At 34.8% G+C, this 24128-nt stretch overlaps 1 protein-coding gene across 1 annotated transcript; it reads left to right on the top strand.

Annotated features, from left to right (window-relative positions):
• The first annotated feature begins 13130 nt into the window (after window positions 1-13130).
• Window positions 13131-20540, top strand: LOC145593523 (26S proteasome non-ATPase regulatory subunit 12 homolog A-like). The gene is made up of 12 exons (XM_081649777.1): window positions 13131-13253; window positions 13458-13501; window positions 14763-14957; window positions 16550-16657; window positions 16742-16846; window positions 16966-17022; window positions 17175-17371; window positions 18882-18981; window positions 19058-19170; window positions 19271-19424; window positions 19514-19591; window positions 19971-20540. The coding sequence occupies exons 2-12, from the start codon at window positions 13496-13498 to the stop codon at window positions 20187-20189; spliced, it is 1332 nt and encodes a 443-aa protein (XP_081505903.1). The 5' UTR covers window positions 13131-13253; window positions 13458-13495; the 3' UTR covers window positions 20190-20540.
• Window positions 20541-24128: the final 3588 nt, after the last annotated feature.

Raw genomic sequence — 24128 nt, 5'->3', positions numbered from 1 at the left:
GTCTAAGCATCAGATTGTTTAATCTACTGGAGTTATTTTTTATTTAGAAAAAGATCTTAAAGTATTAGTTGATCTAATTTTAGGTTTTTATTAAGTTATTATTAATTAAATATACAAATTTTTTGTGGTTTTTTCAATATATGTAACAACATATGTATTAAAATATGTATTGTTCCCGTAAAAATAAAAATAATAAAAAAATTTATGTAACTTAAAGGGCCCAGTTATATAATTTAGAACAGGACCCCTAAAATGTTCAAGATGGCCTTGGGACCAGAAGGTTGGCATCTTTTATAACATTGCAGTGAACATAAAAGTTGACAGATGTACGCAATCTTGGTATTTTTTTTGGTCTTTTTAGTATTTTAGTTGATTGATGGTATTATTGCAATTTTATGAAATGTTAGGGTTCATTGTTGAGTTGCATTTTATCATAAAATGTTCAACATGATTAATATATACTACCTCTGTTAAGTTTTATTTGCAACTTTTACTATATTTGGATGCTTAGTATTATTTGCAACTTTCCCAAATCTTTCCCTTTTTAGTAAGTTTTTTTTTGCAGAAAATGTCAATATTGCCCTTATTTTAAAAATTAAACATTCACTTAAATGATTAATTATATTACATTATCAACTTAATCTAGATCTAACAACTCCCAACTTGGCTCTTTCTCTCTCCTCTCAATCGCAAGTGCGCAACCTCCATTGATTTCGACTCCGATCCAGCAAGCACTAGCAGCAAAGTCATCGTGGCTATGGTGGTTTTGGGGCAAGACTCCGATCCACATGTTGATTTCATGGAATGGATGATTTTCTTGGGTTTATGGGTATTCTGGGTTTAAGGGTTTTAATGGATTTGTGGGTGGTTTCAGTGAAATATGGTGGATTTGTGGGTGGTTTCGATTATTTTCGGTGGGTTTATGGGTGGTTTCAGTGATTTTCAGGATTATGGGTGGTGTCGATGGTGTTTGTGTTGATGGGTTGTCTAGATTTAGGTGGTTTCAGGATTTCAGTGACAATTTCGCTAGTGTCGATGGTGGTTTAGGCAGGGCTTACGGTGTTTCGGCAGTGTCAGTGGTTTTGGTGGTTTGGGTTTGGGAGTTTCGGCAGTGTCGGTGGTTGTGGTGGTCTGGGTTTGGGAGTTTCGGCAAGTCGGTGGTTGTGGTGGTCTGGGTTTGGGAGTTTCGACACTGGTGTCGGTAGTTTGGGTTTAGGGTGGTGTCGGTGGTGGTGGCTAGTCTGGTTTAGGTGGTGTCGGTGGTGGTGGCTCGTCTGGTTTAGGTGGTTTCGATGGTGGTGGCCTCGTAACTTGGTGAGTGGCTTGGGTAGTTTACTAATCATGTTTAATTTATCACTCTCCTCCTTAATCACAAACCCTTTCATTCCATAATCACCATTATGAAATTTTGACTTGGGATCCGTGTCGCACCTCGAAGTTGCAAATAAAACTTAACGGAGGTAGTAATTACTTTATTAAAACTCAATTAAAGTGACTTATTGTTTAATTGACTATGTTAGTTTATTGTTTGAATGCCTGATTGAGGGGATTGTTTAATTATTAAATGGAACACATTTTGATATTACCCGATTATGTGTAATTAGGGTAATAGTTAATTAGGGATTGTGTTATTTTCCAATAAAAATCTCTCGCCTCTCCTCTCCTTTCCTTTCCTCCTCTCTTCTAGGGTTTCTCCAAAACCTTGACAGTTTAGGCCGAAAATAGTCTAATTTGTTCGGAAATTAGACAATTTTCGACCCTTTTCCCTTAATTTTATTTAGTTTTCAATAAATCTCCACAAGTAGCGTAGATACTCGTCCGACTCCCTATGGTGGAGTCGTTAGTTTTTGTTAATTTAGTTGTTTGTTCGTGTTTGTTTAGGGTTTGTTTGTGTGTTAGGGTTTATCAAAAAGGTAATATCTTTTGCCCTATTGTCAGTTCATTGGTAAAGATTTGTTCGGGATCGCAGCGGTTGTCAAGTTTTCAAATGCGTTTAGGCAAGTCAGATGAGAATCATCTTTACGGCTACAACAAATCGTTAGACTGTCTCTCCGAAAAGGTTGTATGTTCTAGCGATGTGTGCGAGAGATGTACCACAATGCAAGATCTTTTCAACGATCGTAGCTTTTATGAAGGAAACCCTAATTTGATTCAATTTTATGTATTTGTTAATCTAGATTTCATTTGTAGATGCCGGATGACTTTTTATTAATGAATTGATTTGCTTTAAAAAAAAATTAGGGATTGTGTTGATTGTAGATTCTTTTATCTAGTAACAAATTGCTATTACAAATCAATGAATAACACCTACCTTGTAATATGAACAGATGGATGATGATGTTGAATATGTGGATATTAAGGTTAGGTTAGGTGGTGGGTTTGTGATTTAAAAAAAAAAAAAAAACAACAACAACAAAAAAGGGGGGGGGGGGGTAGAAACCTTTGGGTGTATGAGGTTGAATGAGAATATTGCAGGTATGATTACAAGGTTAGTAACTTTTCAGTCCACTCTTAGAGAAGCCTGTATTTGGGGGTTTGTGAAGTAAGATTTGCATGTGCCAACAAAAAGTTCCCACAAGTCCCAACATCCACCACAAAGCCAAGCATCAACAACATCTACCACCACATCTGCACCAATAATGACACCAACAACACCAAGAACGCACATCTGCACCAAGGGCCAAGTTGCAAGCTATTAGGGGGGGGGGGGAGAGAAAAAAAAAACCTAGTCTATCTTGTGAAGTATATGTATATTTTGTAAGGGGGCTTATTTTTTGCAACATATGAAAATAATTAGTATGGTTTAAGTGTTCTTATGTCAAGTATTTTTTTTCAATAACAAAGATGAAAAAAGGGCATGTATATCTTGTGCACTTGACAGTTGAAATATGCAATATGAATTAGCTAGCTTTTGCAACAAATAGTTGTTAATTTTTCTGTTCCAACAACAAAATAACAAGTTTAGCATTACATTGCAACAAATCAGCAAACTATTAGAGTATAGCCAATGGATGACCATTGACATGGTGGTCATCACATTTTTTTTTTTATCAATTTCTCTCTCTTCTACCTCATTCATGCCCAACTCTCATGCCCACTTATGTCCATGCCCTTCCATTGGTTGCCCTCTAATTTTGTGGTCATTGATTTTATCTTTCCTACTTTTACCCCACCCCACCACTACAATTAGTAAATCAATGAATTAAATAATTAATAATAAATGATTACATTATTTAATCATCATTAATTTAATATAATTATTAATGTAAATTGTGATCTAATGATCGTTAATTAAGTAATACAAATGATAAGATGATACGATAACATATTATTTGACAAAACGATAACAAATATTAAAAATACAATGAAACATAGAACGTTCTATAAAAAAGAAGGCATAATTAATTAAATAAAGATAATGCTAAAATTTCTAGAAGTTTATACGATTAATTTATTAAATAATGATACATAGAACGTTCTAAATAAGAAGGATGAATATTTCGATTATTTTGGAGCTGTGATGATTTTTTGGATTTTGTGGGATTTTTTGCCTTTGGGATTTTGGGTTATTCATCTCCAAAAGTTTTAATTTTACTAACCTTGAATTACCATAAAATTTTTCTTACTAAATATAGGAGTAATAACTGATGAAAAAAAAAATTGGGTTAAAATACCTCAAAGCTATACTCATTTTATAGAGGGAAAAAATTAGAGCTTGTAGACACCCATTTGTGTCTTCCCAAAACCAAAACCAGAGATGAATACCTTTCGCGTCGAATCATAATCGAATGAAGTGAAAGTCTGAAAAGTCTAGTGTTGCGGTTAATTTTTATTAAAAAAACCTTCTTTCTGTTTTCAAAAACCTGCTCTATTTTATGAAAATAACCAATTCAGTTTAGTTTGGTCCATGATAAGAGTCCAATAATAGTGTAGTTGGATGGGGTTGAAAAGAACTTTCCAACGATATATTATAAGCCCAATTCCGATGAATAATGAGGAAGTTGTGGCCAAAATACTAAATTGGGCCCGGTTTGGTCCTTACATACGACCCAATGATCTAGAGGAGGGCCTATTATTATTCCTAAAACTAATAGGATTGATTATAGTCTTCTAGAATCATCTAGAAGGTTCTTTTTTATCCTAGTGGGATAAGGATTGATAATTATGTATATGAGTTTTACTTGGAATAAAATAAGTGTTTTATATGAAAGTACGATTTTAGCCTTCGTACAGATTTTACGACTCAATTTTATTGATAAGTGGATTCCGTATTGAAAACGTGTTGAAAACCTCTTGCATCGCCGGACGACAGGTTCGTCGCCTGGCGACGAAGCCTGTCGTTGGCGACAAGGTGGAGTTTTTTTCCTTTTCAAATTCTAACTATTTTCTATCGGATTCCGGATTATTTTCTTATAAATAGGGTCCTTGGACCTCCGTTTTCAATGATCAATTCCCAACCAATTCTCATCAAGAATTCTCTCTCGAGCAATATAGCTTTCTTTCTCTCTCTCTTTCTAAACTAACTTTTACAAACACCATACCGCATTCATTAGTTCTAGACACACCTAGCCAAGTTCGAAGTTGCCTTCGCCCAAGACGTCAAAGGTTAATAATTTCTTAGGGTTTGGTCCCAGATACAGTCTAAACTTTTTAACTCTTTCTTTCAATTATTTAATTTAATTCTTTGATTTAATATTTTATTGAAGTTTACTACCTCGTGTATTTTGTTATTAGAAAGAGGTACGAGGCTTCAAAGTAAGTTATTAGCTTACTCCCTTTTTATTTCAATGTAGAAAGTATGTTTAGATTTGATTAATTCCTAGCAGCATGTTAGAATGTTTTTAATGCTTTCTAGAATCATGTTAGGATGCTTTCTATTCTTTCTAATAGCATGTTAGTATCATGTTAGGGCTAAAGCTTTGATCTTTATTGTTTAGTGGCATGCTAGGATTTTTTTATTAATCTTGTTAGTATCATGCCTAGGATCTTGCTGTCTTTATTATGCCTAATTATGATTAATATGATAGTTAATATTATGTTGCTTGATATATGATATGTTCATTTTATATAGAGATTTACCCCGTCCCTTGGTCGTAATTAGTAGTGTTTTTGGCTCCTTCGAGCCACTTTTATTACTAATTTGTGTTTTCCAGTGTTTTTGTAGTTTTGCTTGAGTTTTGTAGGAATTTGCGTACTTGGAGCATTTTCCCGGGTTTTCGAGGAGCATCTACAAGAGTTGGAAGACCGCGACCACTTTCGATAGCCCAAGACCGATTGGAGGTAGCAAATCGGTGACTAAGGGCTCAGTTTTGGAGATACGAGGTGTTTGGGCCAAGTTGGAGAGCTCAAGGAAATGCCTCGAGGCCCAAGAAGCCTCGCCCGGACCACCAGAGCACCGCCCGAAGGCGCGCCCGGCCGGGCGGGGCGAGGCAGCACCTGAGAAGGCTCGCGCCCGGAGCACGCGCCCGACCGGGCGCGAGAAAGGGATGTTTGAGAAAAAGGCGGGCCCGGTCGGGTGGCCTCTTGCCCGACCGGGCGCGTGGGTATTTTAGGACGATTTATTTCCGATTAGTTTGTTTTAGCGTATAATTCTTGCTTAGTATTAATGTAATTTTATTAGGCAAGATTTGACACTTCATTTCACTTCTCTACACTCCAGTTTTATTTTCTTCTCTCTCTACTTAGACTTTCTCTCTCTAGACTTTATTTTCTCTTGTTCCTAAACTCCATTGTAATTCCGCCGTCTTGGTACGATTTCTCTCTTATTAATCTCAGTATTTTTATTCATTCAATTCCTCATGCCTTGTTTAATTACTTTGATGTGTTTAGCTTTAATCATGTCTGAGTAGTTCTCTTTCTAGGGTTTATGGGGATCTAATAAATAATATGAAGGGGTAATTTTATGATTATTGATAGTTAATGCTTAATTGATTTCCTATTGATTGTTTAAATGCTATGCAATTAGATTTGGCCAGGTTTAATTGTATGAGTTTAGCAATATTGATTCGAGATTCGAGAGATGAGAATTGATGTTTAGGCTTAGATTCAATAGGCAGATTAATTTATAAATGGTTAGGTCGAGATTCGAGAGATGAGATTTAATACCGGTAAATTAACTCTGTGATTGTAATACGTAGCAAAAGCCCTTTATGATCTGATTAATTAACGCATTGATGATTGATTATTATGTTTTACCCTGGAATATTGTTTATTAGTGAACCTATGCCCTAGGCTTTATTATTATTGATTTTTTCCCTATTTACTCACTTTACTCATAATCTTCGTAGTTTAGTTTATAAGCACAAACATATTGGTTACCTTGATAATTTAGATTATAATAATTAATTAGGAGTAGAAAGACCAGTTTCCCTGTGGATTCGACCCTACTTCCCTATCTGCATAAGCTAGTGGACTTAGGTAATTACTTTTGATTAGGTGATACGACTTTAGCCTGTCAATATATATTGTTGTTATTGCTTGATCACGCCTTTTATGCAGGTTTAAAGGGAATTTGTACTTGAAATCACGCTTAATAAGATAATTGATAATTTGGTTTAGGCTAATATGATTTTAATTCTAGTGATCGTCAATAATAATTTTATTTGTGCATTATTATTCAACCAACATAGATTAAACAAGTTTAGGATAAACCTAATGATTGCATGTTAGACCAAAAGCGCACATGAATACGAGTAGAATAAAGTAGAGTCCTATTTATAGGGCGGGTTCTTTCTCTTTTAGATTGGATTTGTAACCTCATCCCCGAACACCAGTCATGGTTCCAGACCTATTGGAGTTGACGATCTCATGGATCGTTAAGGGGTGTAACCTTCACCCTGTGAATGGTTTACAAGTTCCTAAAACTTAGCTTGTTGGCGACTCTTTTGCTCTAGCTTCCTTCCCTTTGAATGCCACCATGCTTTAGTGTATGATCACAGTGAGGTTCAAGTTTGGGGTAATGCTTGAAATATTCCCTACAGAGCCATTGGTATAATTTTTTTTTTTTAAAGTTTGTATTTTAAAAGTAATTACCGTTATAAATTTTACAATGTTCATATTTTATTTTAATTTCAGACCATTGGATTCAAAATTGCAAAATGAACTAGATGTTGCCAAGTGTCACTTCCCAAACAAGTTTACCCACCTTTCTCCACTCCTCCAATTCTCACATGAAGTCATCAACATTAAAAAAAAAAAAAAAATATTCTCCGGAACCACTCTCTATTAGACAAGTGTCACAATAACATGCAATGCCCATAATTCTCAAGTGGGCATGGCTATAACCTAGTCATGGACCATTTCCCCCAAAAAGAATTTTATATTATTATTTTATGCTTTTTTTTTCCTCTCTCTCTTCATGACCACCCTAAATGGGCAACCAATGGTCATACTCTTACTACTAAACTCCATAATGTGACAAATTAAACTCTGGCTCTGAAACTAAGTTGTAGGGATTTGAAGGGGGTCATTACCACACTCGTAATGTCACACACAAGGCAATCAACCAACAACTCAATCTAATCAACCTAACTTCTCACACAATCAAATCACACAACCAAAACAACAATAATGCAGTAGCAAAAATCAACAATAATAGCAACAAATAATAACATACAACACACACAAATTATATGTGGAAAACCCCTTCAAGGTGAAGGATAAAAATCTCGTGACCGTTTAAGGAGTCCATTCTAACTTCTCTAATTGATAAATTAAGGGAAAAGAACCCCAAATTAATCTACAAAGGATTCACAACCCACCAACAATAAGACACCAAAATTAAAGAGCAAAAGGTGTAGAATTCACCCCAAAACAGCAATCCTATCCAGAGATGATTCCAACTAAACCAGAGCTCAAAATAATTATCCAACTGTTCAAAATGCATCCCTTGATGTCAAAAATAAGTTTTTAAAATTTGAGCACGATTCAACGGTGGAATTCTAGCAACAACCAAGTTTGTGAAAGTTGTGCTGAAAATTCTGAAAATGGGTACCCTCTAAAATCCCTCATTTTATCACTTATTATCTCTCTATTTTGTGCGCGTGTTTGGTACTGCCTTCACTTACTCTTATTACCCTTAGCTTATTACCTCAAGGATTTCTAAAACAAGCTTACTCAAGAAGCCACAAGATGTTACTCTAAAGACTTCCAAAACAAGGCAAACCCATGAAAAAAAAACCCAAGGAGGACTTACAAAACTAGTGAAATGCCATATATGACAAAATAAATGGAGCAAAAAGAAACCCATTTTACTACCTATTGGGCTAGACCTATAACAGTTTTTCCCATAGACTAATGGACAAGCCATCCTACATTCCTTAATAAAGTTGACAAATTAACTTTGACGCAATTATGATAAACCAACTTAGCTTAAATACCAACATATATGAGTCCATAACATGTCCTCTGTACTTTGATCATTCTCGCCTCCCATTTTACTTTTCTCATACTCATATGCACAAAAGTTAATGCAAATGAAACATTAGAAATAAAGAAATTGGTTGGTAAAATGGTAAGTGTGAGACCTAACTCAAATGATTTTTTCTTGAGAAGGAAATGGATAATCAAAATGGGAAACTCCAAATTAATAGAAGAATGGGGAAGTAAATTGGGACTGAAGAATTACCATCAAATTTTCCATGGAATCAAATAATTATATTACTTGATATTAAAAAAAATATTATATGTTTCTCAAAATTGTAGTAAAAGGATATAATAAAGTTGAGGATGATCTAGCAAGCTCTACAACACGCCTGCATCTACCTAGTCTTCTAGCTACAAGCGAGCAAGTGTATTGTGGTGCAAATGTTTCCTTGTTTAATTAACGAGCACAAAGAATTGAAATCTTCCGCCATTAATCACAACCTCTTCCAAGGCATTTATTGAAAAAAGACATCACTTCAATGTTCGAGAAGATAAGAGACGGATGTAGTTAGTTTTGTGACCTAATGTATTTATTTTCTCTTGTTATTATTACTCTTCATCACATCCTTTATTTTTTCATAGTATGGTAGTAATAATCAGGCCCGAACCTTAGCATGTGAAGCCTGAGCGGCTGCACAGGGCCCAATATAAAGGAGGGCCCATTTTTATTCTTCTTCTCTTATTAGAACGTGTAAGTGTGTAACTGTAATTTTGAAAAAGCTGCTAATCTGATGGCCAATTGACCAGATTGGTAAATAAAAAAGACCCCTAGCGACAATCTGGGAAAAAAAACTTATTCCGCCAACAATTTAGTAAAAAAGCTAACCATCTACAACAATTTGATAAAAAAAATAAACTCCGTCAACAGTTAGACCAAAAAATCTATTTTTTCCCAACAAACTCATTAAAAATTCTAATTTGATTAGTTTTGTGTTTTTAAATTTATTTTCTCATTTAAAATTTTGAATTAATATGTCACCCCTTTTTATTTCCAACCCTTTTTTTAAAAAAAAAATAGTTAATAAGGGGTATGAAACTTAAGTGAACTTGATACTTAACATTTTTTTTTTCTTAAAATTGTTATTTCCATAAAAAGGGTTGGTAAAAAAAACAAGAAAAACAAACTAAATTAAGCATTCGCGAGTAATTTATTGGAATTTTTTGTATTTTTTTGGTTCATTGTTGCCTGAGATTATTTTATTTACCAAATGTCGCTTAAGCTTAATTTTTTTTACCAAATTGTCGCCAGAGTAAGTTTTTTTTACCAAATTGTCGCTAAGGGTCTTTTTTATTTACCATTTTGGGCGATTGACCCTAATTTGTTTCCTTCTTGTGCTCAACATTAATTCCAATCAATAAATATTCCTATCAAATCTTGCATTTTAATTTCCAATAAATGATGTCCTATATTTATAATTTATAATATTTTTTTGAAAGGCATTTATAAAATTTCAACTAAACCTATTTGACTCTTCATATTATCCTTAAAAATTTCAAGACTCCTCCTCAAATTCAAAGAGTCAGAAACTCAATTATCCTGAAGATTTAATTTGACAATCAGTTTCATATGGCTAAATTTCTCAAAATAAATTCATACAATTTCAAGCTCATTTCATCAATTATTCTTCTTAATATTCACATAATTAATATATATTTGGGATATTTTTTCTAATTTTCTCATTTAAAAAATTAAACGATTTCGGCAACGCTTGTTCCGTTTTTCGTCACAAACTTGACAAGAACTTTAAGGTTTGATTCAGATAATTTATCTCATATGAATACTAATTAGTAATTATAAATACAGCTATTTCACCAAATGTCACTGAGTACTTTAAAAATTCACCAAATTCCATCTGGTTTTTCAAAATTCACCAAATGCCACTGACAAACATTATATTGTCATGGCGTACCATTAATGAGTTCTGGCCGTTATCTATCTGTTACTGCAATTCTTAATTCACCAAATGCCACTAACAACTTCTTGATTTTTGATGAAATGCCATTACGTATTTAAATTATTACACAATATACCTCAGACTTAATGAGTTATAATGGATAGTTAGTATCACCTTTTTTGAATTTTTTTTATGGTAAAGTAGCCGTTACACCCAATTGGTTATATAAATTTGAAACTTAGAACACACATAGGAGCCCTCTATTTGCATAATCATGAGTATTGCCCGTTACAAATACTCTTTTTGTAACGAATTTAATTGTGTCCATTACACATCAAATGAGGCGTTACAAATGAGGTGCAGCAACATAAAATTCTCAATTATGTTTTTAAATTAGGTGTACTGATGTGTGTAATAGTTGTGATCGTAATGGTGATGTGAACTATTGTAATTGCAATTAAATTGAATAAAGTGGAAAATTGAACATCATTAAAGCATAATTGCTTACTGTTTAAATCATGTGCTGGAAAAATTGATTTTACGTTTACATCAAAATGCCCAAAACATAACAGAGAATCCGTCCATTAAAAAGATACCAAAAAACACAACACACTGTTTGTTGGGGATTTTGTGTTCAAATAAGGATCACAAAGAATGCAAACAACATTAACGGATAATTCTTCGAGGCGTGAACGGGAGTTTACTACTCCTTTATTTACGCTTATTACTTGTTTAATTAATTGCAGCACCATTTCCTAAGCAAATAATTAAACACCATGAAATTCGTCTCAAATACTCTAAATAATTCAACACTGTGGACTTTCAATGTTAAAAAACTAGAATGGTATAACAATATAGTTGTGCATTCAAATTTATACAACAAATTGGGTGTAACAGCTAGTTTACCCCCAAAAAAAATTTAAAAAAGGTGAAACTAACTAGCCGTTATAACTCATTAGGTCATAGGTATATTGTATAATGATTTATATAAGTAATGGCATTTCATGAAAAATCAAAAGTAGTCAGTGGCATTTGGTGAATTAAGATTGCAGTAACAGATAGCTAACGGTCATACCTCATTAATGGCACGTCATGACAATATAATGTTTGTCAATGGCATTTGGTGAATTTTTAAGTGCTTAGTGGCATTTGGTGAAATAGTCGTTATATATATATATGTTTGCACAGGGCCTCCAAATTTAGTCAGACGACTCTGGTAATAATTTATTACTATATTATCTCTATTTTAGTATTCTGTATCTTTAATTCACATCAAGCTCCACTAAAACAATATTTAGGAGCCGTTTGGTTAGGGGTATTCATCAAAGGGAAATGGAATCAACAACTTTGATTCCCTTTGTTGTCGTTTGTTAGCTAATTTTTCCCATTCCTTTTACCTCCTCCATTCCCCCAAATCCTTCCAAGTTCATTCCCCACCCCCTAGGTATTTCCATTCCCATTCTCTGGCCACCATCACACCACCACATCACCACCGGTACCTTCCTACCTACCAACACCACTGGAAAACCAGCCAACCTTCATACCAGACCATCGTCGCCCCTCCCCTCCCCCGCAAAAACATCCCACAACCCCCGTAAAACCCTAGAAACCCCTCCCTATCCCCGTAAAACCATTGCCAGCCAATCCCTCCACCCTAGAAACCCTAGCGGCTAGGGTTTTGAGGGTGGTAGGGTTTCAAGGGTGGTGGGAGGGCCGATTGACGGTTTTATGGGGAGAGGGAGTTGTTTTTAGGGTTTTGCGGGGCTAAGGGAGGTTTTTTCGGGGGAGGGGAGATCTGTGAGGGCGTGGGGAGCAGCGGCGAGAGCGGGGGAGATGCGGCCCCACGACGAGTGGTGGAGGAGGCGCGGTGAGTGGTGAAGTGGCTGGGTGGTGGCTAGAAATTGTGGGAAGTGAAGCAATGTGGTGGTGGTGTGGTGGTGATACTGGTGGCATTCCATTCATTCCATTCCTTTGTTATTAAAAACAAACAACACAACAAAATTGGGGGATTTCTTTCCATTTCGATTCTTTCCCTCTATTCATTCCATTTTGATTACCCCGTCAAACCAAACGACCCCTTACTCTATTCAACTTCCTAAAAGTTAATTAAGGTGGTAATGACTAAGGCCCTATTCATTTCACCTTAAAAAAAAATAATATTCAGTAGAAATAATTTCAGTTCAGGAAAAATTAGTTTTTTTTAGCAAAGATAATTTCAATTCAGTAAAAATAATTACAATTTAGTAAAAATAATTTCAGTTCAAAAAAAATAATTTAAGTTCAGCAAAAATTATTTCAGTTCAGTAAAAATTATTTCAGTTCAGTACATATAAGGTGAATTGAACGAGGCATAAGGAATACTTAGGGGTGTAAATGAACCAAGCCGATCAATACTCTACTCGGGTTGAAGCTCGGTTGAAGCTCGTTCATGTTCGTTTTATTGAGATTTTCAAATGTCAAAGTACCAAGCTCGTTTATTACTAAACTCATGCATGAAACGCTCAACTCGTTTAATAAATGAGCCTTTCACGAACCGTTCGCGAACATATTGTATACTAAATGAGCCGAGCTTGAACATATTTTTGAGCTAACTTGAAAGCTCGGGATCGTATTCGGACTCGCCTAAGTGAATTGAACTTGAACATGAATATGGTAGTACTCGGCTCGGCTCATTTACACCCCTAGGAATACTGTAAAACTTTTGACAGTTTCTTGTTGATCAAGCCGAATTTGAACTCTATAACAATTTTTTTTTTTCAATTTTTTTATTTAATTATTTTTTAAAAAAAATTTAATGTTGGAAATATATATTGAGCAGTCATTAGGCAATAAACACACGTTTCCTCTTCACTGTGTTCTTCAATCTTTACTCTCTGAATTCCTCCGTCTAAGCAGCTTCTCAGCTTTCTCTCCTCCATTGAAGCTGCTTCATAGGTTCGATGTCTATCATAATCATCGAATTTCAATTTTTCATTCTACTTTTAATCGTCAATTTTATTCAATTTAGGGTTCTTCTAAGGTTGATTGATTATTTATTGAATTATAATTTAATTACTGAAATGCTAGAATTTTGCTGTTCATTTTCGTTAATAAGAAGAGTTTAATTTGATAATTGAGTCAAGTCTTTTGCTGCTTCAGGTTTTCAAGCAAACCCTAAATTTCGACGACCATTTGCGATGGCGGTAAGTTTCTAGATCTTTAATTTCATTTCATTAACTTCAATTTTGTTCTTTGCTGCAATAGAATGAATTACCATTTTTGATTGGATCCAGATTTAGAAAACATAAACTGCCGATAATAAACCCTTTTTGCTTTATCTAATTGTCCTAATTTTAGGCAGTATATCACCAAATTCGAAATGGGTATATATTCAACTATCCGATTCTGTTGTTTATGATAAATTTATTTAGCTGTAGCTCGGAATTAATTGTTAAAGTGTCTATACACAAATTCGAAATGAAGAAGTCGGAATAAAGGAGGTTGCAATGTAGCTTATCAGAGAATAAACTCGTATTTGTTGGGAGGGGAAGGGGGATGGTAATCATGTAGTTGCATGACTTGTATTTACAATTTTGGAGCTTAATTTGTTCTTGATAGTTGTAGATTCTAAGACTCGGTAATTGGGTGGGGGGAGTGGGAGGAGTTGGTTGACAAAAGTAGAAGGGTTAACTTCACACGTCTCTCTGGCAATTCATCTTCTGCTCCTTACTCCAACTCTTCATTTCACTTCAAGTGTCTATGTTGGATACTCGATACTTGGATACTTCCACTTCGTATTGGACCTTAAACATGCAAAAGGTTCATAGGATAGCCGTGTTTGATTTTTCTGGCCAATTTACATAGTTCACCACTATTTGATAAGTGATGATCACTTCCAATTCAAGTATTTTGCTAGATTGCCGGCTGACTTGTTTATTTCTACAATTTAACAGATGTTTTTGCACTTAAGGTTTTTTATTTCAGTGTTCTTATGTTTGGGTGGGGAGTGGGAGAATAAAATTAGAAGCGCTGTTCAGTTCACATGTCTCTCTAGCAATTCACTTTCGTCATTATCTGATGATTAATATATTTTTTTTCTCGTGTTTGTATTATATGGTTAGTTGAATTACACTGATGTATCCTTCCCTTTTGATGTCTGTGGGTTCTGATGGGGTTGGGATTTGCTTCATTCCAAAAATATAGAACTAGGAAAGCTACCCCATCCTATAATTGGTTTGCAATCATGGAAGTTACAAAATGTAGCTTGTCTCAAACTTCTACAATGAAGCCTTTTTGGTGATAAAATGAGTTTATGCACTTAATTACATTCTTTTTTGTTCCCAAACTCAAAGTTTTATATATTGGATTTTTGGTGATAAAATGAAATTTATCATGCTTCCTTTCTTTGTTTCATTCTCCTTGTTAACCTTTTGACCTGTTCTCTTATTGGACTTTAATTTGCAGGAAAATCAAGGCAATCTGGAAGCACAGATAGATGCATTATTGAATGTCGAAAAGCAAATGAGGCTTGCTGGAGATGTTGCTGGAACTAGAAAAGCTGCGTGTGACATTCTGCAGTTATGCTTTGAAGCTAAAGCCTGGAAAACCTTGAATGATCAGATTGTTGTTCTGTCAAAGCGCCGAGGTCAACTCAAACAGGTACACATTGTTAATTTTGATGTAATGACATTTTTCTAGTTGTTAGCTTAATGTGTATTGTACTTTAGTGAATTTTATTATGACTGAAGCAGCTATGGACATAGTTATGTAATCTTTGATGATATCTGTGGCTCTGTGCTTTAAATGTACAATTCAGTGAGTCAGACGGATTTATCCTTAATCTGAATATTTCAAGGTTAAGTGATATCACATTTTAAGTGATCAAGTATAGCTAATACCATCCATCTTTCTATAAGGATAAAATTTTCCTTACCCCACTGGTGCCTAGAATGTTTCATTCTTGTTCTGTTTTTGTTGCTCATTGAGTATATACCTTGAGTTGCAACATTGGTGAATTCTATTGTAGCATATCCCTAATCACATTTACTGGACCACACTATGTTTCCATATCGAACCTAACTTGCTATTCTGCTAGATTGCCTAGATATGCACTTTTGTTTGCAAAACAATGCGTAGAATACTAGAATCAGGTGAGAATTCTCAAATTTATCAGGAATAGGAAGCTGGTTAAATGTGCTATTGAATATATACATAAGAAATTAGAGAAAGCTTAGGCTCTACTCTCTAGACCTTAGCACTTTGTTTGGATAGAAAGAAATGGAAGGAAAAGAAAAGAAGAGAAAGGGAGGGAGACAAATTCTCTTGTTTGGGTAAAAGATTGGGGGAAAGAAGGGGAAGGTGAGGGAGGGATCCATTTTCCCTTTCTCTGTAATAAGCGCAATCCTTCCAAATTTGGAGAGATTTGGAGGGAAAATGGAGCTCACCTCCCCCTCCCTTTCTTTTCCCTTCCCTTCCTCCTTTTTCCCTCCCCTTTCTTTCCTTCCTTCTTTGCTATCCAAACAAAGTGTAGAAGAAACATAATTGTACAGCAAAACTGCGAAAGTTAATGTTAAGAGGGTGTATATCAGCTTTAATTAGTAAATATGATTCAAGTTTAGTAAATATCAGTTTAATCAGTAATTATCAGTAACTATAAAGATCAAACAACATATTAATCAGTGAAAATTTGGTAAAAACCCTGCTTTTGTTAGTCAAAAGAATGTTATTTTAGTAAATAGGAAATAAAATATCTGCAAACTAAGGCGAATAGAATAGGGCCTTCGATATAATTTGTATTACTAGAAGATTAATTTTACCAGTAGGGGTGTGTTACCTCCAGTAGATTTTCTCTCGCTACAATAAGCATGAGCCTCATATGAGCATTATAACATCAGCTGCGCTACTGCCTTACTGCACAATTTTACCTTCTACAAACTTCTGACTTTAACTAACTATTTTATGGATAAATTATATTGCCTTAGGGGTCTTGGATTAGGCCATCACCACTGTAGGCCTAGTTTTGTTTGCAGCAAGCCAGCAACTGACTTCGTACTATTGTATCATGTTGATATTCTTGGAATTTTTACTAAAATTGTGTAGTTCATATGGATTTATGATTTATAATTTTTATGGTTCACCAGACAGAAATCAAACTACATAGTGCACTATTCTTTTCTTAGTTACCTACCTTTTAATTTTGGAGTCATCATTCCTTCGTGAAGCATTTAATCAGGAGGTTCCTTTATTTACAGGCTGTGACAGCAATGGTGCAGCAAGCCATGGGTTACATTGATCAAACACCTGATCTTGATACTCGTATAGAGCTCATTAAAACACTGAATAGTGTATCTGCTGGGAAGGTAACCAGATATTACCATGTTGAGCTTGTCTTTTGTTAATATTTTATCTTTCATATGTTTCATGTCGTTTTCGGTTTGTTACAGATATACGTTGAAATAGAAAGGGCACGTTTGATCAAGACCCTTGCTAAGATTAAGGAAGAACAAGGGCTTATCGATGAAGCTGCTGAATTGATGCAAGAGATAGCGGTAAGTGTAGTTGCTTATGTGTATGATTCCTTGTGTATTTCTTAAAATATGTTTCCGGACTATTTTTTTTGGTAAAAGTTGTGTAATTGATCATCATACACATATTTGTGATACTGCAGGTTGAAACCTTTGGTGCAATGGCAAAAACTGAAAAGATTGCTTTTATTCTTGAGCAAGTAAGTTCCATTTTCGAGTTTTGTTGTTTCCATTATCTCTTCTCCTGGCAGTAATAGTTTACTGTTGGAGATAAATGTTTCTACTTTATTATTTTAGCTGTGTTTAAATGTTGATGATGAGTTAAAATTTGGAAAATTATTCTGTTTTGCAGGTTCGCCTTTGTTTAGACCGTAAAGACTTTGTTCGGGCTCAAATCCTATCCAGGAAAATCAGTCCCAGAGTTTTTGATATTGATCCTTCAAAAGAAAAGAAGAAACCTAAGGAAGGTGATGCCATTGTAGAAGAGGCCCCTGCTAATATTCCAACATTGCCAGAATTGAAGCGTATTTATTACGAATTGATGATTCGGTGAGTTCGAGATTCTCTTTTATGGAGTACTTATTTAATTCTGTTCTTGCTAGGACATCTGTGGGGTTTGAAATTTTTTGATTTGCAGTTATTGGTTTTTTTTTCTTTATCTCCTGGGGATTGAATGTAAAAATTAGTTTCATTTTTCAATAAGTAGATTTTGCCTGGCACCATGACTTTTTTTTGGTTGCAAATAGTCAAATTAATGTACTCTCTTCTTGAAATCTTGTGCTTGGAAAATTTCTGTGCGTTCTGTTGTTTCTTTCGTTGATATTTGGGGATTCTTTTACATTCTTTGAGAGATTAAGGTGGTAGAGAGAATAGACTAATGGCATAATTGGAGCCAAAGTATAAATTAAGGGGTAAAATTTATGGGGTGACTTTCTAGGCTAATTATCCTGGAAAAATTCTATTTTTCCGTAAGCTTAGTAGACAGCCATAGATTCCTTTTATTCCCTCTAGTCTCTAATCTCATTCTCTCATCACTCCATCACATTAGTGTGGTAACTTTACCACCTAACCACATCCAGTTGCTTCTTTTTGTCTCTATCTGCTATCATTTACCTCTACATCTTAACCATCATCCTTTCTGCAATCTTAACCATCATCCCAACTTTCTTACGCCCCAAGACTTTTTATGGAAATAAAAGTTTAGATCGCAAAATAGAGAAGTTGCTTGCATCCTTTGGAGGCTGTTCTAGCCTCTAAGGTTCCGTGATGACTAGAACCTCTCTAGAATCTTGTTGCTGGTGAAAGCACTTTTGGTGTCAACTGTCAACAGTGTTAATGATTATTGAAATTGCTTTGGGGGAAGCTACTTGTGGAAAAGTGAGATGCTGGATTGAGTGGAAGAATTGATGTTGGGAATGGTGGAAATTGGTGTGTTGGGAGGATGGAGGGAGTGTTGGAAAGAACTCAAAGAAGAAAAATTTCTAGGTGGGAAGAGTGGGAAGAGTTTTCCTTGCATACAAGTGAACTTAACAACCCGTAATTATATTTCTCAGTTTATACATCTGAAGTATCCAAAAATACTAGCCCTTGGCATATAAGTATATAACCCCCTGCCCTTTTAAGGAAAGCTGATCAGGGAGGACAATTGAAGAATCTTATCAATCCATCATAAGATTCATAACAGAACTATCACCCTCTTGTCATAGGAAGAGAACTTCCCTTGCTTATTCAAATCAAGCTTAAATTAATATCCTATAGTGTAATGGGTTGTACCATAATATCCTTAAAATAGATTGGTTATTGTTATGTTAAATTTAAGGTTGCCATACTCTACTAGTACGACTTTTTTATTTATTTTTTATTTTATTTTATTTTTTTCAAAACTTTTCTTGTGTTGCTTTTGTGTATTTTGTAATCTCTCTTGTCTAGAATACTATGGGCATGGTTGTTTTTTGTTTGATTACCATATCTATGCTAGGTTTTGTTATTCTTATTGTTGTTTTGACATTTTTAATCGGAAGTTGATATTCTGGGGCCTCAATGAGTTTCTTTTGTTCAGATACTACAAGCACCACAATGACTACCTTGAAATATGTCGATGTTACAAGGCTATCTATGAGATCCCATCTGTCAAGGAAGACCCTGAGCAGTGGACTCCGGTAAACAATGCTTCAATATTACCATGCTGCACTTTCTTGTGGATCTCAAAGTTTATTAATATGGTATTTTGTGCAGATTTTGAGGAAAATTTGCTGGTATCTGGCTCTTGCCCCACATGATCCAATGCAGTCAAGCCTTCTAAACTCTACTCTGGAGGATAAGAACCTTTTTGAAATCCCCAAGTTCAAGTATGTCATTTACTGCCTAAATTGTTTTCATCCTTTTCAGTTATACTTCTGAATATGTATGTCACATTGTGGTATGGGTTCTTTTGATGTGCTGCTGCAGGTCACTATTGAAACAGCTTGTGACAATGGAGGTTGTCCTTTGGACCAGTCTTTGGAATGAATTTGAGGGCGAATTTGAGAATGAGAAGAATTTGCTTGGAGGCTCTTTAGGCGACAAAGCTGCTGAAGATCTTAAACAAAGGGTCATTGAACATGTAAGCTTTTCTACTATCGATCTATATTACCTATAATTCTCAGAAAATAAGGTTGATATTCATATTTCGGTTCTTTGCTCTTCTTGCAGAACATACTTGTTATTTCAAAGTACTACTCAAGGATCACCTTGAAGAGACTGGCAGACTTATTATGCCTTAGTATTAAGGTTTGTTGCCATTATGAGCTTAAATCACTTGCACATCCTCTATAATTTCTATCTTGAACTCATCTAGACATATTAGACAACTTTTTGGGTGGTTCTGATAATCCTTGTATAAAATTGATGTTTCAGTCAGCAATTCTCAGTAATTCTGATGGCAATTATGTTTAATATGCTAGGAATGTATGTTGCATGTATTCTTTAAATGGAATTGGGAATATATATATGCTCTAGGCCTAAGTTAAATTTAAATTTGGGCGTTGGTATTTTCATGTGCTTGACTTGGGTTAATTGAACTTGCAGGTAACTTGTCCACTTTGAGTCTTTGACTTGATTTTGTGTATGCCGTCTTTTCTCACTCTGATCTGACTTGTACATGTCTCAGGAAACGGAGAAGCATCTATCTGATATGGTTGTATCTAAGGCTTTGGTGGCAAAGGTAGACAGGCCAATGGGGGTCGTATGTTTCCAGGTAGTTAAGGACAGCAATGATATTCTCAATTCATGGTCAATGAACTTGGAGAAGCTGCTTGACCTTGTTGAGAAGAGTTGCCATCAAATACACAAGGAGACGATGGTTCACAAAGCTGCTCTTAAAGCTTGAATGAGAGAATGACCGTGTATGTTCATTCCAGGCTTAATCACTAGGGTTGTGAAGAAATAGCCACTTCTTTGTAATGCTTTTGATCCTTCTTTGCTCTCTCAGTGATATAGCTGTTCTGCATACTTAAAAGGGTACATGTTTAGCCGGCTATTAGCTCTGGGATTCATGAGCCTGATGCTGTCAGGTCGAGTAGCATGTATCGTGTGACTTCCAACTTGTCTAATATTCATTGTCTACGAACATCCAGGACAAGGAGAATAGATGCACTTCAATCTCATGGAATTTGATCAGCTATTGTTTGTTTGTTTATTTATGATATTTCGGTGACAAGTAATTAAATTTCTTTTTACAGCTTTTTAATTGCAAAAACAATATGCAACAAAATATCATTCAGATTTATGCTCCTTGAATATTAGTATAATTTTCCAAATTATTGGGATATGCTGATTTATGCTAAATAGAGGTGCAGCTTAGAAGTTTGATTTTCCATGTATGGATGCATATTTTGGGTTCATGAGTTGCAACTGGTTGTATTTGAAGACTTAAAAATCAAAACACAAGAGTTTGTATGTCAAAAAATGGTGGGAGAAGTGAATCTACCAAAGCCCCTGGATTTCACAAGGGCCCGATAAACAATCGATGTTTAGGCATAATGATCTCCCTTACCATAAGTACTTGACTGCATCCCTCTGATCTAAGTTTTTAACAACCAACTTCCCAAGCCATACAAGTTACCATGCCTACTTCCAATTTTTTATTTCTCAAAAACTTGAAAACAACTTAGTTCACCGAAACCTGTACGGTTGTACACAATTATTTCACATAAACTTGTACACATTCTTTGCTAATTGTAGCAAAATCTTCATATTGGAATGGCCGTAACTTGATTCTCGTATGACTATTGTTTAATTCACCTTACAAAAATGAATGGGATGCAAAAAGAGGTCACCTAGATAACTCTAGGTTTTTGTTTCTTTATATAATGGCACTTTAACTGCCAATTTGTGTGATTTTTCAAATTTGCAGTAGGCAATCATGTCCAACATTAGTTAGAAGTATGAAATGTGGCTTTATTTGTCTTTGTTTTTTTTATAAATGAGGATAAACCCAAATCTAAGGTGATTTTTAGAGCCAGTAGAATTATTTTCTGTACAAGTATAAATATACATTTGCACCTTTTTATTTGTTTAGTTCACATATCTCAAGGGTAATTTTGTTTACATAAGGAGCAAGAAGTTTGATACACAGCTCCTCTAGGATGCTCTGGTAAAGGCATACGTAATCCTGGAAGATAAGTTTGCTGGATAGCGTACATTTTATTGAAGCTACAAATCACCGGACTGCCAACCAAATTGTGCAACAGACGGTTCCCTATCGAATTCTCCCCTGCCTGTCACAAAAACATGTCCAAAGGTAGCTTCCGAGTGATCAACATATACTTGAATACAATGTTATGATACATGATGCAATGCTATAAACTATAATTGTATTTCTATGATGATGAATACTTGATGATATTTACAAAAGTACATATAAAAGATAGGTTTCTAATAACGAATGTGCCTTGTTAATTATGTCAAAAACTTACCTTTAAAGTTGATGTTCTGAAAATTCATCAGGTAAGTAGACATGAGACTAAGGTTACATAGTATATACTGAATAACAATCAGATTGGAATCATAGTAAACTTACAGAGCTAATTTAACAGTTCTAATTTTCAGGGAGCAGTGTTCTTCAGGGAGTAGTAATCAGAATTAGCCTGGCTAGGACCAATCAAGAAACGAACTAAATCGAAAGGGTCGTAACAAGGAGATCAACTCAGCCCAACTTGGCCAGCTCAAGCTCACAATATCCTCTAAATGAAGATCATAATCATCATCACTATCATCAACATTATGCCCATAATCTGCAGCTTGAAAATTATTTCTGACGCTGTTATTATTATTACTCGAACCTTGCTGTAACGGGAGCTGGTAACGACATACAGGACACGTATTGTTAATTTGAAGCCAAGACATAATACAATCGGAATGGTAGAAATGGTTGCAGGCCAATTTTCTTATTTCTTGGTTCATAACAAAGTCTTCTTTGCAAATTGGACATTCTGAGTCACTGCACAATGCATCAGCTGTTGCTCTGACGTCTGTCATACACGAAGTAGTATTGTTCTCTGCAGTTTAATTTGATTCTGAGGCATCTGATCAGGCGGCTCTTGTTCTGCTATCCATGACAGTGCATTTTCTTGTGGTGATACAGGCCTTGGTAATGGTCGCGAAGAGGATATGTGGGTGGTGAATTGTGGCCTCAGAGTCAGACGACGAGGAGAAGACAGATTAATGATCTGAGCCATTGTGTCTAATAATTGAGCAGCTGATGCAGAAGTGGCAGCGGATCCTGCTCTAAATGATGATAGATTAGAATTCCTTGAAACTTCGATTTCCTGGCATACAAGGTTGTAGCAAAGTGGGCATAAGAAATTGTGTAGGGGGTTGGGAGAAGCTGATGCAATCCTAACTGTTCGATCACAGTGACTACACCAGAAGAAACGATAGGTTCGTGTTATTCTAACTCCATCGATCACAACCCGAGGCCTGTTCATCAAAGGCATGGTTGATTATTAGGCCTGGGTTGTGATGAAATGGGTGAAATTAATGGAAGAAGAAATTTGAGTTTGGTGTTAAGGAAGAATTGGGTATTTATAGGTCATGTGAAAGGAATAAAATGGTGAAGAAGAATAGAAAGTTAGTTTTTGTATGACTTGCATGTCAATCTTGTTGGTTTAAGCAAAGGATGAGTAATCTACAATAACAAGCAACTATTGTTACATAAAAAAGCCTTCCATTTAATTTTGTATATTCCATCCATTTATTCATCAAATATGCCTTAATTCCTCCCTATTTATAAATGTGTGTAGTATTCAAATAAATAATTTGTATACTAATTAAATGATTTTCCCTTTTTCTTTTTCTTTATTACTTTTCTTTCCCTTTGATTTTTGTTTGTTTCCCACCAATTAAATATTGCATTTTTTTAATTGGTTGTGAAAACCTTAAGGGCATGGTAGGATCCTTTACCTGCTCTCAAGAACTTCTCCATTGTAATCGTACAACATTATCAAATGCATTATGGAGTACAATTACTACCTCTATTTCTTGTTAAGTGCAACAAAGGAATATTTTAAGTTTCATAAATAATACTTCGTACCTTTTTGTTACACATAATAAGAAATGGAGGTATTAATATAAATAAACGGGTTGTTTGGTAGAAACTATGAAGTGGAGTAAAGTATACAACTACTCCCTAAACTTAGCCAAATGTTGCACTTTACTCACTAAACTCTTAAAAGTTGCAATTTACTCACTACTCTGGTGGCTGGAGATCATTTTTCAGGTAGTAACCTGATATAGCAGGTTAACTCCCTAAACTTTGCCTAAACTATTATACTAATAGGTAAACTCCCTAAACTTTGGTATTTTTTAAAAATATTTTTTTAATTTAACAATCTAATCATACATTTGTAAGCTAATGGGAACTAACTAAATTTTTAACTTGGAAAAAAAATTATTTTTTCATTTTTTCCTTGGCACTAGTTTGGTTCATTTTTTTCGTTTTTTTTTTAAAAATAAAATTAGATGATCCAATTAACATCAGAGTGGAAAGAATGATTTACCAAATCAAACAATTAGGAATCATTGTTCTTCGAACAAGATGAGCATATTCATTGTGTGCCATTATATATCACATATTAATTAGTTTGGTTATCTTTTCTCAAAAAAAAAAAAAAATGTTTGAATGTTTGATTTATTATACACATTAAACTCAACAAAATTTATAATTAGCAGACTTTAGTAGAGAACCTAGTAGTAAAAATCCCTTATCGCCTCCTTACAAAAAAAAAAAAAAAAAAAAAAAAAAAAACACTCATTGTCGTATGAATTT

Source organism: Chenopodium album, chromosome 19, assembly GCF_948465745.1.
Source record: "Chenopodium album chromosome 19, dcCheAlbu1.1, whole genome shotgun sequence".
Lineage (NCBI taxonomy): Eukaryota > Viridiplantae > Streptophyta > Magnoliopsida > Caryophyllales > Amaranthaceae > Chenopodium > Chenopodium album.
This window is presented reverse-complemented; position numbering and strand designations above follow the sequence as displayed.

Bases quoted from the DNA above. Each gene is read 5' to 3' on its own strand.
- LOC145593523 (XM_081649777.1), top strand. The intron at 16,658-16,741 runs GTAACCAGATAT...GGTTTGTTACAG, and splicing joins ATAGTGTATCTGCTGGGAAG to ATATACGTTGAAATAGAAAG. The intron at 16,847-16,965 runs GTAAGTGTAGTT...GTGATACTGCAG, and splicing joins AATTGATGCAAGAGATAGCG to GTTGAAACCTTTGGTGCAAT.